The 18288-nt window shown below is 38.7% G+C and overlaps 1 protein-coding gene across 2 annotated transcripts in view; it reads right to left on the reverse strand.

The window, feature by feature from the left end:
* The window catches only part of NUDT3 (nudix hydrolase 3), a 101255-nt gene that overhangs the window by 33022 nt on the left and 49945 nt on the right, over positions 1–18288 (reverse strand). For both annotated transcript variants that reach the window (XM_045543516.1, XM_045543515.1), the window contains exon 2: positions 14243–14353. In XM_045543516.1, coding sequence (XP_045399472.1) covers positions 14243–14353 — 111 coding nt within the window. The remainder of the gene's footprint in view (positions 1–14242; positions 14354–18288) is intronic.

The following is an 18288-nucleotide window of genomic DNA, read 5'->3' on the forward strand; positions in this document are numbered from 1 at the left end:
GAAAAATGGTAAGATGTATGGGCATCAGCTTAATCACGTAATCAAACTTGGCTGCATGAATAGCATCACTAAGTGCTGAGAAGGAGCACTTAAAGCACTCAGAATAAGAGCCTTGTTTAGATTATATTGTCTCTATTTTCAAGGTTAAAATGTGGCAAACCACTCTAATGGATATTCCTAGTCAAAAGCACCTATATATTTAAAATGGTCACTAACACAAATATGTAATAACACTATGAATACCACTTTTCATGAAGCCAACAGTACCAAAAATTTTTGCAAAAGCCAAAAAATGACGGAGTCACTAAAAACTTGATCATCTTAAAGATGACTCTAGAAGTGATCATGGAAGTAATCCAGGAGTAGCCATTTAACATTTTGTAACAGCCTTGGAACGGAGAGGCACTCCTCTTAAAATAAGAGAGGCATCTGTGCTGGTCTGTGCTCTGGAGCCAGAGTTGAATTTCACTTGGCCACGTGAGCACAGGGATCATCACAAGTGCACCTCAGCCAGGCCCTTCGCTGGAAGCTGTGTCTGTGCCAAGGTTTCCTTTTGGCCCCGAACTGTAACTGAGAGGGAAGGCCCTTTCTAAGTTCTCAGCTGCCAGAAACAGGAGATTCAATACCGATTTACTTAAGGGCCTGAAAAGTAACACCAGAGATCTGTGGGATTCATTCCATCTTCTAACATACAACAGCCTCACAGCACTTTTACATTAAGACATGATGTTTTTTCTGTTCACATTACATATTCAAAATTGTTTTTTCTAAGAGTAATAGAAGATTCGTATTTTTATTTTTATTTCCTAGAGACAGGGTCTTGCTCTACTGCTTTCCTAGGGGTGAAGAATAAAGATGCTTCCTCACACAAAAACATACATCCATGTTAGGCGAACAAAGACTTTCCTGATACTTTAATCACTGAGCCACATTTTCCAGTAAATCTTTTAAAAAGAATAAATTATCAGAAGATCATTACACGTAATATACTAAGAGACATGACGATTCTTACATTATTATAGCACTGTGACCAAAGGAGCTAAAATTATCTGTCTTCTTACCAAGTAAAAATAAAGACATGGTAATACTGATAAACACAGTTTGTCTTAGGGAATGTGGTATCCATCATACGTCCTTCATAGCTTCCAGCTCAAAATCTTAAATATGGTTGACATATAATAAGTATTTATCCCTATTTCCTTTAGTCCCAGCTACTTGGGAGGCTGGGACTCCTTGGGAGGCAGGAGGATTGCTTGAGCCCAGGAGTTTGAGGCTACGCTGAGTTATGATCATGCCACTGCACTCCAGCATGGGCAGCAGAGCAAGAGCCTGTCTCTAAAAAATAAAAAGATATATCTATAGGTACATAGAGCCACGCATGTACATCATTACTAGTAATTCATATTCAAGTGATTTAAAATCCTTTAAAAATTAAATAATGGAAATTCAGAGAATGTCATCTAAATAAAGTCTGCTTTATTTTTCAGTACTTTTTAAAAAAATTATTTTTAGTTATAGGCATGCTCCACCACAGCCAGTGGCTCTGAACTCTTGAGGTTACCATTAGGAAAGCAACCTTAGTGATACTACATTAAAGTATCTAGACTTTCAAACTTTCTTTCATAAGAGTGAATTAAGGCAAACATGCTGTGGAATTTTTATTTTACGTATGACAGTGTACTAAAAACTTGAGAGGGCAGCAAAAGGTACAGAGAGTCTAAGGAAACACCACTAACCTGAAGAAATTTCCAAGATAATGAGTTTATATGGCAAAGCAATAGGTGGTAAAGAGCCAAAGGAGTAGCAGAGAATTGCAATATTAGGATATAAGTGAGGAAGTCACAGAAAACTAACTACCCCCCTTTTTTTTCCTTAAAGCTAGGCCTATGTCACAAGCTAACTATCAGACTGGCTACAAATATAGTTAGCTCTCTGTATTCATGGATTCCATGTCCATGGATTCAACCAACAACAGAACAAAAATATATATATTTTTAAACTGCATTGGTACTAAACACGTACCAACTTTTCTTCCTTGTCTTCCGTAAACAATACAGTATAACAACTCAGTATACAGTATAATAATACAGTATAGCAACAGTATAGAGTTGACCCTTGACCAACATAAGGGTTGGGGTGCCAATCCCCCTACCCCTGCACACAGTCAAAAATCTGCATATAACTTCTGACTCCCCAAAAATTTAACTTCTAATAGCCTACTGCTAACCTGAAGCCTCACCAATAACAAACGATTGGCACATATTTTGTATATATATATTACATATTTTATTCTTACGATAAAGTAAACTAGAGAAAAGAAAATATTAAGAAAATCATAAGGAAGAGAAAATATATTTACTATTCATTAAGTGGAAGTGGATCGTCATGAAGGCCTTCATCCTCATTGCCTTCACGCTGAATAGGCTGAGAAGGGAGAAGAGGGGTTTGTCTTGCTGTATCAGGCAGACAGAGGTGGAGGTGGAAGGGGAAGCAGGAGAAGCAGGCATACTCCACATATGAGCAGACCCGTGTTAAGGGTTGACTGTATTTACATAGCATTTAATTGTGTGAGACATTGTAAGTAATCTAGAGATAATTTAAAGTACACAAGAGGATGTGCATAGGTTATATGCAAATACTACACCAAGGGACTTGAGCATCTACAGATTTAGGTATCTGCAGGGGGTCCTAGAACCAATCCCCAGGGGGTACCAAGGGATGGCTATACTCTATACACAAATTTTCTCCTTCAGTCTTCAGATGTACCATATCTTTGTGATAATACTCTTTGTTTGGCTGAGGTAAAAATGGGTAAAAGAAATGGAAATTTAAAAGATAACAGAAGACAGAAGAGTTTCAGACTCAGCTTCTCTCTTTTTATCCCTGTCAGCCAAGAGTTTTACCTTTCCCATTGAATTAGCAAGAAGGAATAGCTCTGAAGATCACAAAGAGGTGCTTTTCTTTTTTATTATAGAGACACTACCACATGGCTGGTTCACACAAGCCTTCACTGGGCTAGAGATACAGTGTTACCAATGCACATGGCAAGCCCTGGGAAAAAGCCTGTGCCCCTAACCCTGTGATGGGTGACTACAATAGGATTTTGACCATAAGCAGCTAAAAAATGGTGGCCAATTTACAAAAGGGAATATTTTAGCCCTTCCTTCAAATGTGCTTGCTAAATGTTTCAAGAGCTTCAGATTTCTGTTTCTGAAATTCAGCCAACATGCCGAAATTTTTAAGCTAGGATGAACAAAGCGGTAGAACGGAGTTTAATGGTACCTAGGCCTGACAATGCCATGAAAAATTACTTAATAATCTCATTCCATTAATGTTTATATAGAAATTTCTTCTAGTAACAAAATAAATATAAGCTCAATGTGGAGAACTTCATATCCTACGAGCTAAGCCAAAGATAACCACTGTGAATATTTTGGTGGACATCCTGTCAAAGAGCATACCATTAGGAGTGTGGGCGTTGAAACTAGATGTCCTGGATTCAAGTCTTACCGTGGCACTTGCGCACATCAGGCTGGACGCAATTTGTTTTGGCAAATCACTGAACCAGTTTTTTCCTCTCCTGTAAAATGTAGATAATAACCATTCCTATCTCAGAGTCTTGTGAGGATTAAATGAGGCAACACACACAAAATGCTTAGAACAGCCTGGATCACAGTAAGTGTACAATGAATGCTATCTGTTCTTCTTTCTACACATGTGAACACACACACATTTCTTCCCCATCAAATGGTTTCATATCACAAATACTGCTTCATCCTGCTTTAATGAGGATGTGTGAGTAAACATTTTCCTGTGTGAGTCATAATACACAGGACCCTTGGTAAAGCTGCTGCAGGTAGTACTTAAGTATGGGTTCCCATACTTTTATAGCATATGATCTCACCACTCCGAGCACAGCTAAAAGAATAAGAAACCAGCAACTGATGCAAACGTAAGGTAGACATCTTCAAAATGGCCAGAAGCTGATGATAGGGCCTGGCAGCTCCGACAGGACGGCTGGTCTTGCTAGCGCATGACAGAGAAAATGAGCTCTGCGCAGGCTCCAGCTCTCTAGCGTGCGAGCACTCACTCTCGCTCTCTCTCACTCTTGCTCTCTAGCTGACAGGCACCCTGCGGAGCTCTCTTTTCACAGCATCTAAAAGGAGCCCAGCAGACAGAAGGCAAATGTAAATTTTTTTCTATGAGGATCACTAGACCTATGGACTAAAACTGTCTTTTCAGAATTTGTTTTATAGACTCAAGGAGTTCCTGAGGAGCTCCTGGACTGACAACAGGGGTACAAACTTCAGGCCTCAGATTCCTGCCCAAAATCGTATCTTAAGGGCAAGATCTGACAAGATCTCTGACAGCCACTTCTACTATCTGCCTGCTAGGAGGAAGAAGAGAAGGAGCAGATACAGTGCACAGTACCCTGTTAATTTGGCTATAGGCATAAATGTTCCCTCCCTAAATAAAAAGCCTGAGTACCTGATTCTCTCTCTGCCAACACACTCTTCTTCTTCCTTCTCGGCCCTTTTTCTGCCTAGGAAAAAGTAAATAAACTTTTTGCTATCCTCATCTTTGTCTGGAGAAATGTTTCTCAAAACCCACATGCACTCGCTCTCCACCCTAACAAGCTCTACCCAAAGAGGCATACTACATGAAGTTGTAACTAGGCAAAACCAATCGGGTCCTCTCTTGGGAAGGCTGAGTGTGAGACACACACAGACAGAGTCAACAGGCAGGTGAATGGTACACAAGGGAGGAGAAACAAAACAAAAGAAGTAAGCAGAAGCTGGGAGGCTGAGAAGAGATTGGAAAGGCAGGTCCTCCACTGTGGGAGAGAGGGGCTGAGCCACTGGTGTGTGATCAGGCTCCCTGAGTTACACTGCTTTCCCACTGTCATTCCACCTGCCCTGAGTGTTGCCTGCCTGTGCACTGTGTGACCCAGGTTTCAGCTTGTATGGCCTGGCTGGGCAGCTGCTGTGACAGTGTCATTTTCTTCCTCACTTAACTGAGGAACCTAGAGAATATGTCTATTTCTGATAACCCAAAAGGGCTGACCCCAACTGCATTTCTGTGGCTGCTCTAATAGTTAAGTCATTAATTGAAGTACTCATTTTATTAAACATTTGCTATGTGTTACGAATTGGGTATTCAACAGTGAGCAAGAAAGAATTGTACCTGACTACACAGAGTGTAAAGTTTATCACAAAAGACAGATAATTAAGCAAGCAGTATCAATAAAGCATGATAAATACCATGGTGCTAGAAGTACAGACCACAATGGAAATACACAACAATGAACCTACTGGGGGAATCACAAAGACTTCATGAAGGTCTTTGTGTGACACATGCTTCAGGTTGCTCTCTAAACACCCACTCACACTCTGGGAAGTTATGGAACCTTAACAGGGCAAAAGTGAATAGGGTCAGTGTGTCCTATCAGGTCACCCAGGAGTCCTGGTCTCATTTAACAGGAAGGATCAGTTTCTTTAGTGGGTAAATATCTTTCAATCCTGGAAATATTTAGAATATAGAATGTTTAAGAGACTCAAAATCATAAATATCTTGTATGTGCATATTTATTATATTAATAATTGTATCAATATTTTTTGTGTTTAAGGAGACCAGACATAATTTATGATTTTGTAATTTTTATAAGAATGTCATCTATAGATTGGCAGCCTTATAACCTAAAACACAAAATGTATAATTGATTAATTTATTTATGACTTGTGATTTTAAGTTGAAAATCTTGATAAGCTTATATATAGTATGAGAAGATTTAAAGAACGTAAGACATCTTATTTATAAGTTTAGTATAGGAGATTCACAGGACTCTTTTTTTAAGCTTTCCATGTATTATAAAATTTTGTTTCTTTGAAAATATTAATTTTAATTGACACATAATAATTGTATACATTTATGGGGTACAGAGTAACATTTCAATACATGTATACAACATGTAATGATCAAATCACAGCAATTAGCATATCCAATCACCTCAAGCATTTATCATTTCATTATGTTGGGAACATTCAAAATCCTCTTATAGCTATTTGAAAATACACAATAAATTGTTAAATGTAGTTGCCTTACAGTACAGCAGAACATTAGAGCTTATTCTTCCTACCTAGCTGTAATTTTGTACCTGTTAACCAACTTCTCCCTATCCTCCCCTTCCCCATCTATAGTAACCACTATTCTACTCTTTCCTTCTATGAGATCAACTTTTTTAGCTCCCACATGAGCAAAAACATGTGGTGTTTAACTTTCTGTGTCTGGCTTATTTCACTTAACATAATGTCCTCCAGGCTTATACATAGTGCCACAAATGACAGGATTTCATGCATTTTTATACCTGAATAGTATTCTGTTTTTTATATATATATATATATATATATATATACATACCACATTTTCTTTTTTCTTTTCTTTTCTTTTTTTCTTTTATGAGACACATCTTGCTCTGTCACTGGGGCTAGAGTCCAGTGGCATCATCATAGCTCACTGAAACCGCAAACTCCTGGGCTCAAGCAATCCTCCTGATGCAGTCTCCCCAGTTGCTGGGACTTACAGGTGCATGCCACCACACCTGGCTAATTTTTTTTTGGTAGAGACAGGGGTCTCGCTATGTTGCTCAGGCTGGTCTTGAACTCCTGGCCCCAAATGATCCTCCTGCCTTAGCCTCCCAAAGTGCTAGGATTATAGGAGTGAGCTGCTGCACCCTGCCGACACATTTTCTTTATCCATTCATCTGTTTGGTGGACGCTTAGGTTGATTCCATATCTTGGCCATTGTGAATAATGCTGCAGTGAACATGAAAATTCAGATACTGCTTTGATATACTGATTTTCTTTCCTTTGGATACATACTCAGCAGTAGGACTGCTGGATCATATGGTAGTTTTATTTTTAACTTTTTGAGGAACCTCCATACTGTTTTCCATAATGGCTATACTAATTTGTGTTGCCACCAACAGGATATCAGAGTTCCCTTTTCTCTACATCCTTGCCTGCTGTTATTTCTTGTCTTGTTGATAACAGCCATTCTAACTAGGGGAAGATGATAGTTCATTATGGTTTTGATTTGTATTTTCCTGATAAATAGTGATGCTGAGCATTTTTTTCATGTACTGTTGACCCTTGAACAACACAAGTTTGAACTGCACGGGTCTGCTCACAGATTTTCTTCCGCCTCTGCCATACCTGGGACAGCAAGACCAATCTTCCCCTCCTCCTCAGCCTACTCAACGTGAAGACCTTTATGATGATCCACTTCCACTTAATGAATATATTTTCTCTTCCTTATGATTTTCTTAATAACATTTTCTTTTCTCTAGCTTACTTTATTGTAAGAATACAGTACATAATACAGACAACATACAAAATAAGTATTAATCAACTGTTTGTTACTCGTAAGGCCTTTGGTCAACAATAGGCAATTAGCAGTTACGTTTTTGGGGAGTCAAAAGTTATACACAGATTTCAACTGCACTGGAGGGGGTATCAGCCACTAACCCCTGTGTTGTTCAAGAGTCAATTGTACTTGTTGGTCATTTGTATGTCTTCTTTTCAGAAATGTCTATTTATATTATTTGCCCACTTTTAAATTGGGATTATTTGGGTTTTTTGCTGTTGAGTTCCTTGTATATTCTGGATATTAATCCCTCATCAAATGAATAGTTTGCAAACATTTTCTCCCATTCTGTAGGTTGTCTCTTCACTCTGTTGATTGTTTCCTTTGCTGTGCAGAAACTTTTTAGTTGATATTAATATAATCCTATTTGTCTATTTTTGCTCTTGTTACCTGTGCTCTTGAGGTCTTGGCCATAAAATCTTTGCCCAGTCTAATGTCTGATGAGTTTTTCCCTGTGTTTTCTTCTAGTAGTTTTTCACAGGACTTTTTTTCTTAATTGAAGAGCTTTATATATATAAAGTCAGACAACTGAAGTTCGTTAAAACCAATCAAATATATTAAATTTATAAATGCAATTTGAAACATCTGAAGGTCTTCAACTAACTGGTATAGAGGTATCATCCAAAAGCCCTTTAAAAGTGACTATTAAAATATCTTACACTTACAAACAGAAAAATCAGATATGAAAACATATGAAAGAACTAGGTTTTAGATATGTACTTTAAGGAAATCATAACATTTTGAAAACTGAATAAACCTCTAAATAGTGGTTTCTGTTTACTAAAGCTTCTCTTCAAGGACAATTAAAAACATCTACCAACTTATTCTCTGACTTCAAGTCTGGTTCTTTGCTGACAGACATGGAATTGGAAAAACCAACCCCTCCACTCTATTCTGATGGAAGCCACTGAATTGTTTCTGGTTTTGTAATGACATGTTTCTCTAATTTTTACTATTTGTACATCTGATCTATTAGGAACTCTTTTTTTTTGAGACAGAGTCTTGCTTTGTTGCCCGGGCTAGAATGAGTGCCATGGCGTCAGCCTAGCTCACAGCAACCTCAAACTCCTGGGCTTAAGCAATCCTTCTGCCTCAGGCCTCCCAAGTCGCTGGGATTACAGGCATGTGCCACCATGCCCAGCTAATTTTATATATATATATATATATATATATATATATTTTAGTTGGCCAGATAATTTCTTTCTATTTTTAGTAGAGACGGGGTCTCACTCTTGCTCAGGCTGATCTTAAACTCCTGACCTAGAGCAATCCACCTGCCTCGGCCTCCCAGAGTGCTAGGATTACAGGCGTGAGCCACCGCGCCCGGCCTTTTTTTTTTTTTTTTTTTTTTTTAAAAAAGAAACAGGGTCTTGCTGTCACCCAAGCTGGAGTGCAGTGGCCCAATTATAGCTCACTGCAATCTCCAACTGCTGGGCTCAAGTAATCCTCTTGCCTCAGCCTCCCAAGTAGCTGGGACTACAGGTGTATGCCACCACAACCAGCTAATTTTTTTTTTTTATTTTTTTGTAGAGACGAGGTCTTGCTATGTTTCCCAGGCTGGTCTTGAACTCCTGGTCTCAAGCAATCCTTCCACCTAGGCCTCCCAAAACACTAGGATTACAGGCATGAGCTACTACGCCCGGCATGGAAGCTTATTCTCAAGTTCAAAGCAGTTCATAGGCCGGGCGCGGTGGCTCACGCCTGTAATCCTAGCTCTGGGAGGCCGAGGCGGGTGGATCGCTCGAGGTCAGGAGTTCGAGACCAGCCTGAGCAAGAGTGAGACCCCGTCTCTACTAAAAATAGAAAGAAATTATCTGGCCAACTAAAAATATATATACAAAAAAATTAGCCGGGCATGGTGGCTCATGCCTGTAGTCCCAGCTACTCGGGAGGCTGAGGCAGTAGGATCGCTTAAGCCCAGGAGTTTGAGGTTGCTGTGAGCTAGGCTGATGCCACGGCACTCACTCTAGCCCGGGTAACAAAGTGAGACTCTGTCTCCAAAAAAAAAAAAAAAAAAAAAAAAAAAAAAAAAAAAACAGTTCATAGACATGTCTTTATAGTCTCAATAATGCTAGAATAAAGGACTACAGGGTAAAAACTTGCTCAAAGTTAGGTAGGATTCTTTAGGCCTGAGAATTGGAGGCAGGGCTTAATTTCAAGATCAGGATTCCCTTCAAGACAGGAGGTAGGTAAAATACTAAACATATGAGGAGCATAGTTTAATTTAATCTGTCCTGCATCTTTCATTTCCTTGCTTTATAAGCACTTTATTCCACTTTACTGTACTGTCTATTTTACCTGCAAAAGGATAGTATGTAATTTCTAGGAAACAAGGGCAGGCACAGTACCCTGCATTTCCTATTGCAACCATCTATACATCTTAGCTGCATTTTTATAACCCAGGGACAATTAAAGTATAAAACTCAAAAACAGAACAATAATAGTGACAACAACTAAGATCTGCTTTCCTGAGACAGCCATTAAATCCAATCATACTCTACAAAACAACTATCAGATTCCAACCACAACTCCCCAAACCAAGTACCAAGTCTTTATACAAGGTCTTTGAACTTGTTCCTTTCTCTCTACTCTAGAACCATCACTCTATCTCAAGTCTTGCAACAATCTGCCTTAATCCACAATGGCACATTAACTCTGTCAAACCTGTCAAACAACACTTTTCCCTTAGGTACCATAGAACCCATGGGAGCCAAATGGATTTAAATAAAAATCACACAGTTTAGGTCCACCAACTGGCCCTATCATACTTATTTGAATAGTCAAACCTTTAGGTTTCTCCAGAAAGAACCAGGCAAAGGTTCTGGTTTCCTCAGGTCTAGGGAGGCAACATATAGAATTATGCCTGCCCCTCAGGATGAGCCTATACCTTGCTCATTCCCCATTATCAAAGGTCCAACAGAGAAATGGGACCCCAATTCCGCTCCTTAGTAAACAAAAACTCATCATCTACTTTCACTGCTCCTCTATCATCTCGCTTACCTGGGGAAATCTTACACTGGACCACCACCACCACCACACTATCTACTGCACCCCCAAGCAAAGTCCCTCCAAAACAGAAGAATTTTAAATGAGAAAGTCTATAACCATCCAGACATCCTCCTAGAAACCCATCTTTCTGCCAGAGGTGGGTACTCACTCTGCCAAGAAGGCCCTTTAGCATGCTGTACTAACCGTTCCTTCAAATCCTAAATTTCACATTATAATTTCCCATTTACTCTGTATTCTCAGTCAGATGTTAAGCTCACTGACAGCAAAACCTAAATTTCAGTATCCCCAGCATGTGGCCCAGCACTTAGTGCAAGAAGGATGGGCACTCAATATTTGTTGAATGAACAGACAACATTCAGTCAGCAAATAGGTATGAGGAAGGTACAGATTCTTAACTGGACTCTGTCACAGCTTGCCTCTCCCATGGAATCAGGTCTGTCTGATTAACCCACTGACATCTCTCACGGGCCATTGAACACCCTTCTCTAGAGGGGGATGCTCTGCTAATATAACACATCTCAATTCCTTGATGGATTATAACAGGGGTCCTCAACCTATGGTGAGTTGTGTAATTATTTCATTATATATTACCATGTAATAATAATAGAAATAAAGTGCACAATAAGATGTGCTTAAATCATATCAAAACCATCTCTCCCCTCCCTGGTCTGTGGAAAAATTGTTTTCCATGAAAATGGTCCCTGGTGCCAAAAAGATTGGGGACCACTGGGTTATAGCATGAGCAAGGGAGGGGAGGATGGCTGATACAACTAAAGCAGTTATTATTCATTGGGAATCTGGATTGGTCAGGTTTCTTAATTGTAAACAATAGAATCCAACTACATTAGTTTAAGAAAAGGATTTATTTAAGAGATAAAAACAGCTTACAGAATCACTGGGGGAGCTCAAGAAGTAGACTGCAAGCCAAGGTTCCAGGTATAATTCCCAAAAACACATTGCAGAACTGGGCTGCCAATTGTCATCTCTGGGATGAATCAGGAAGCTGCCAAATAGAAGCTACCAGCCAAATCAGGAAGCTGACACTTTAGCAGCCAATTCCAGAACCGTATCTCCTGTCAAAAAGTGTGCCACCAAAACGGATGGGCCTGCTACCCTCAGAACATGTCCTGCTTCTCTCCTTGTGACTAAAGTAGTCTTGTGCAAGTGCTTTGTACTGGGCACACCTAAATCTCATCAAGGAGACTTAGTTACATTCCTTACAAGAGTCTGGGAAAAGTACTTTTTAGCACTAAGTCTCTTCATGTCAGAAAGGGAATGAATGGGTGTGGAGATAGCCAATCCAGAGTCTATCCCTCAAAGAGCATTTTTCTCCACAGCTCTATCAGGAGGAATTCTCAGACCATTCACTGGTAAGAATTCAATACTCTAATGCAGTGGGTTCTCAAGTCACCTGAGGGTCCTATTTAAATTAGACTCTGATACAGTAGGTCTGGATTGGGGCCTGAGACTTTTCCATTTCTAACAAGCTCATGGCTGATGCTGATATTGCTGGTCCACCAACCACACTCTAAGTAGCAAGGGCTTAAACCAGGGATTATGGTTCACCACTGTGTTTATAAAAAAAGCTTAACTGGAACACAGCCAGGCCCGTTTGTTTACATAATGTGTTATCTATGGCTACATTTGCCTACAATGACAGAGTTAAGTGGTTATGACACAGACTGATGGCCTAAATGATGAATTTTTTCCTACTCTAGAATTATACATTATCCATTCTCTTACATTATAGAATAAATATATATTTGGTATATCTTAATATAAGTTAAATTTCTAACAAAATAAACTCTAAAGATTTTATCTTCTCCTCCTGGCCATGCTTTTAAATTGCTTTAAATTAAAGTCTAAGAGCCTTCTGAAAGTCAAATCCTAGAGGGTGAAGGCTCCAGTAGTTTAAACATGGAACTGTCATTCCCTTTGCCAGGAACTAGTTTAAGCATGGGCGTGTGAACTAACTCTGGAACACCAGACATAAAGAGTCTGCCGGGAGAACTTCTGGGAAAGGTTTCTTTTTTCCCAAATAAAAAGAAACCAGTAAGGTGAAACTGTGTGTCCTGCGTCTGAAGAGAATGCATGAGCATGAAACTGTGGTCGCCATCTTGGGACCATAAGGAGACAAGCCCCAGAACAAAAGCAGATGTACCAAAGACGGCAGAATAGAAAGATGGGAAGCACCCGGACTCTTGATACTGCTGAGTTAGCCAGCCTGGGACTCCTTGTTATAAGATACAATAAACCTGTTATTGAATGATAAAGGACATAATATTCTTCTCAGTTGCAGACATCCTGACTGATAGAGTGATATATAGCTTACAAAGGACAAGCCTACTCATGTTCTCATTTGAACCTCACACTCTCCTCCCACCTCTCCATGATGGAGTAAATAGGAAGGTATTCAAATGCAGGAGCAACTTCCAGGGAGTTTAAAGTTATTTTTTCATAGGTCACATAGCTATTAACTGACAGTATCAGAAAGCAGGATTCCCACGTCAATGTTTTCATCATACTTCTCTTGATTCCATTTCATTCTACCCAGGTTAGCCTCCTTACCACCCACTGTAAGAATGCATTCTCACATCCTCTCTGTCAATGTTTATCATTTCCTATCCTCTTATAATTTTCATTTTGGGTATTTCTTCAGCATTTGCATTGTTCCACCCATCAAAGAACCATGTATTAATTACTTTCTGTTCATCTAGCTGTGCACTAGGCACAAAAAGGGAGGATTTTAAATGGGAAGCAGGATTTTTGTCCTTAGAGATTATAATCTAGTTATGAATACCAGATACATGATAAAATGAGAGTGACATAAGCCAATTTAAGTCTGTAGGAGTTCAGAGTCAGGAAAGAATTCCTTGACTATTCTAAGGGTACGAATAGTCTAAGAGGACTACAGGAAGAGCTGGACCAAAAAAACATAGAATTTAGACTTGTTCTAAGTGCTATCTTATATTCCCTTAGAATTAGTCTTAAATCCCCTCTATAACAAAGAAATGGATTTAAAAAGTAATACTTATGTGACCGGGACGTGACCGGGACAAGTAAATCTGGGCAATAAAATTTACACCATTAAGTTATGAGAACTAAATGAGACAAGCAAAGCAGAGTATGATGTTGCCACAAAAGGCTATGAAGAAACACTAGTTATTCCTCCTGAGGGTCCACACCTTTACTTCTTCTGTTTATTCTGAAGTATCTAGTAAAATATTATGGCCCAGGAACTCAATGCATGTATGTATTACATCTGCATACATCATGTGACTAAATGAAAAAGGTACTATTATCTCTTAAGTTGCACCGTTAACAGCTTCTGGCTAACAGAATTGTTGCTTTAGCCACAGCCAGTTCCATGGCTATGACCCAGGAAGTACTGGAGAACAAAGGTCTCCTCCTTTTCCTTATCCAAAGGTTAATAAGAATGAGCCATTTATACTAATGCAGCCTGTTCCTCTCCTTTCTTAGGGCTTGGGAACTATTTGATTCTTGGTCTTCTATCACAGGTAACAGGGGCATAGCTGGAAAAGATTCATGGGAAGTCATTAAGGGCTGTCTAGTATAATTAGACATACTTACTACCTCGAGCTCTCGTCTTGCATAGAGTGCCTGATAAATATTACCATGTCACCACTCGATAACCCCTTTAATAAAGGAGGCACATGGTAACCACTAAATGCCATCTTTCTGTGATTATGAGTTTGTCTATTCAGTGAGTGTTGATAAACTAAAGAAGTGTGCACACAGGACAGGTTCATGATTACAAGGTACAGCTGTGCCCTTTCTTCTCCGTGCATACCTCCTCACAGACTTCGCGGACTGCTGCCACACCTGGCTCTTCCTCAGGCTCCATGCCTCCTCCAGGGACAATCCATCGGTCTGGATGGCGACTACTGCTCACGAGTAGCACCTGAAGTCACAGAGGTCACAGAATGGGTTAAATATTCAAAAAGACATACTCATACAAATTCAGAGTTCAAGCACCATTTGTCAAAGTAACTTAGACCCATTCCTTGTTTATACCTTTCCAAATCAAGGTAGCTTTGATTTCTGTTTGAAAAAGTAGACAATCTGCCTAGTAAAAACAGAAGGGCATCTGAAGGCCATTATCTCTATCCTCACTCAGACTCCCCTCAGTCGTTTGTCCCATCTATCCCCTCCCTGTTCCTGTTTCTAAAGCCCTTGACCACAGTGCTGACGAGGTGAAGAAAGGCACTGATGAGCCTGTGAACACTGCAAAGGCTGGCCAGAAGGAAAGAGGCCCTTGGTTGTGCTGCCACCATGGCCCAACACTTTTTCTCCAGGCTCTCACTCCTGTGGGTCCCAGTACCTGCTCCATCAGATGCTCACTGGCCAACAACTCCAACACACTACCCTAGGCTCTAAGTGCACACTGAGAACCTAACTCTCTTGTCTACATGAGAAGTAGAAAAATTCCTCTCATTACGTTTTAGGCTAAGATAAAACTGGAATTTTTTAAACTAGGAAATTTTATTAAGAAATAGAAAGAAAACCAAACAAAAACACAGACAAAATACTGATACAGGATATGGTTTTACTAATTCAGCTTAACCAGCATTCTGTGCATGGCTAAAATAAAAATCTAGAATTCCCTAGTTCCTTTTCCTTACTTGCGCCTCTCTAGGAAAGATGCTGAACAAAACCAGCTGGACTCCTCATTTGGAGGCAGAGTTGGGATGGCATTATTTCCAAAACTAAAAGAATCCTCAACTGTTCCCTAAACCATCACTTTCTAATGATGACTTCTGGGCCTCCATCCCTATTCCAAGCCACATTCCCTCTGAGCACTTCACTTCTACTCTGCAGTCATCTTTATGGCCTGAAAGAAAGTGCTACTTCCTCTCTGGCCCTTACAGATTCCACCACTGCCTTCCGGTTCCTGGCCTTCCAGTCATCTTCCCCTCTTCACTTTGAGGTCTCCGCAACTACAGGCCCTTGGAAATCTACCCTTACCCCTTTTTTTCCCTTGTTGTGATATATTCTTTTCATGCTCATCTACAAAATCTCCAATTTGTAGACTCAGAAGAGACCATGGAGTTATGATGAATCCATATCAAGTCACCAATATATACAGCCCATGGACTGAAAAAAAAATGTGTTATACTTACAAGTACTATTTTAAATATATATTTATAAGTTCTGCTTTGACTAATACAATGTAAAATAATTTAAAATGCTGAGATAGAACCTAGAATAGTTTTGGTTGGTCTGTATACATGTTCAATTAAAGTGTACTGAAAGTACAATGGGGAGATTCCATGAAATTTTGCTATTATTAATAAAGAAGAGTCCTCACTGGACTCCTACCTCAGACCATATACAAAAGATTAACTCAAAAGGGACCAACAATCTAAATATATTTTATTTTATTATTTTTTTCTTTTTTCTTTTTCTTTATTTTTTTAGAAAAGGTTGCTTTCTAACAACAATCTAAATATAAAAGCTAAAACTATAAAACACTTAAAGCAGAGGGTTAAACCTTCATGATCTTGGCAAGATATGCTAAATTCTTACACATGACTCCAAAAGCATGAGCACCAAAAGAAAAATAAGATAAACTGGACTTCAACAAAATTAAAAACTTCTGTGCAACAAAGGACATTATCAATAATGTAAAAAGACAACCTACAGAATGAGAGAAAATATCTGCAAATTCTATATCTAATATAGGCCTGGTATCTAAAATATATAAAGAACTCTTACAACTCAACAACAGAAACAACACTTCTACAAAAAAGATATACAAATGGCTAATAAGCACATGAAAAAAGGCTCATCATCATTAGTCACTGGGGAAATGCAAAGTTAAAACCACAATGATACACCACTTCATAACCACTAGGATAGCTATAATTTAAACAAACAAACAAACAGAACACAAAAAGAGCTGGCAAGGATGTGGGGTAACTGCAATACTTGTACATTGCTGGTAGGAATGTAAAATTGTCCAGCCACCATGGAAAAGAGTTTGGTTGTTTCTCAAAAAGTTAAACAAAATTACTATATGACCTAGTAGTTCCACTCCTAGCTATATACCCAAAAGAACTGAAAACAGGTCCTCAAATACTTGTACACTAATGTACTCATGTTCATAGCAACATTATTTATAACAGCCAAAAGCAGAAATGACCCAATTGTCCAACAGTGAATGAATGGATAAATAAAACATGACACATACATATAATGGAATATTATTCAGCCATAAAAAGGAATGAATTACTGATACATGCTACAACATGGACGAACCTTGAAAACATTATGTTAAGTGGAAGCAGACAGACACAAAAGGTCATATATTGCATTATTCCATTTATGTGAAATATGCAGAATAAGTAAATCCACAGACAGAAAGCAGACTGGCGGTCACCAGGGACTAGGGAAGAGGAAAACGGGTAGCAACTGCTTAATGGATAACAGAGTTTTATTCTGGGATGATGACAGTGTTCAGAATGTAGATAACAAGTGGTGGGTGCTAAATGTCAATGAATTGTTCACTTTAAAATGTTTAATGTTACGTGAATTTCATCTCAATTTTTAAAAACATAGTTTTAAGATTACAGTAATTTTTTAAAAGTTGAGGGAGTTAGTGCTATTACTTTCTTCCTCAGAGCAAGCAGCCTTCCAGAAGGTTATCCTTAGTTTTATATTAACAAATTATAAAACTACAAATATACTATTTCCATAAAAAAGGGGATCATTGCTATACTCATTCTCTTCAATAATTGTGACCAATCTTATATTTTTAAACATTCCTTATCAAAAGAAAATTAAACCCATATGTAAGCATGCATGTTGAATCCAATCACAAAGTTAAAAAAAGTCCTCCAAAGACTCTATAGACAAAGGCATTTAAATCATATCTATCTAATCTGCAAGAAGATTTAAGTAGAAAAAGTAGTAAAGTGGGTTAATCTTTCATGATTTGCTGTATAAATCACAACACAGTCTTTCTTCTCCTACTTCCTGGCAAAGTGTTTGCCAGTCATTATAAAGCTAAGCATTGCTTCAAAGGCTGACTAGGGCCATCCAATTAAGTTATAGTTCAAATGAAAAACCTTTACAGGAACATTTCAAAGCTAAAGCAAAAAAAAAAGGAAACTCTGGCATAAAGTACAAGCATTCAATTTCTAAATTTCAATCATTGTGAAATATTAATTAGTAAATGTAGCAAGTGCTATTGCTTTGTACATTCAAAGCATGACTATATGAAGTAAGACTATAAGTAATAATGAGGCTGGAGAAAGCAAGCCTCATTACTTTGTAGTCACACTTCAAAGCAAACGCTATTACTGGGAAATAGCTTTCCTCAGTAAGTTTCCTTGACAACCCATCAAAAATTTACTGCAAAAAACAAAACAAAAAATCCTTTATTTTAGCCAGGGATTTAGCTCCTTCCTACCTGATAAAACATTAAATCATATTCTGGTCAGTAAGTTCTTACTCTGAAGTTTGATTTTGAAATATAAAATTCTCTGAAAATAAACCAAATGGCAAAGCTCCTAAAAGATTCTGAAAATAACACACTAAAAGAAAAAAAAGCAGAATGTGTTATTTATTCAACAAACATTCATTAAGCATAATCATGAGCCAGGAATAGGAGATGCAGAGATTAAAACCACTGCAGTTTGGAGGAAGATCAAAGTGGAGAACCAGGCATCAAACCTTTCTGAAGTTCTAGTCATTGAGACAGGAGGGAGATATCGGTGTAGAGATGGATAAACGGACCCATGGAACACACCCACCTATAGACAGACTCTTGGATTCATGATACAGATGGCTCTGCAGAGCAGGCAGAAATGAACAGGTGGGGCAGGGATAACTTGT

The sequence above is a fragment of the Lemur catta genome, chromosome 2 (genome assembly GCF_020740605.2).
Source record: "Lemur catta isolate mLemCat1 chromosome 2, mLemCat1.pri, whole genome shotgun sequence".
Classification (NCBI taxonomy): Eukaryota; Metazoa; Chordata; class Mammalia; order Primates; family Lemuridae; genus Lemur; species Lemur catta.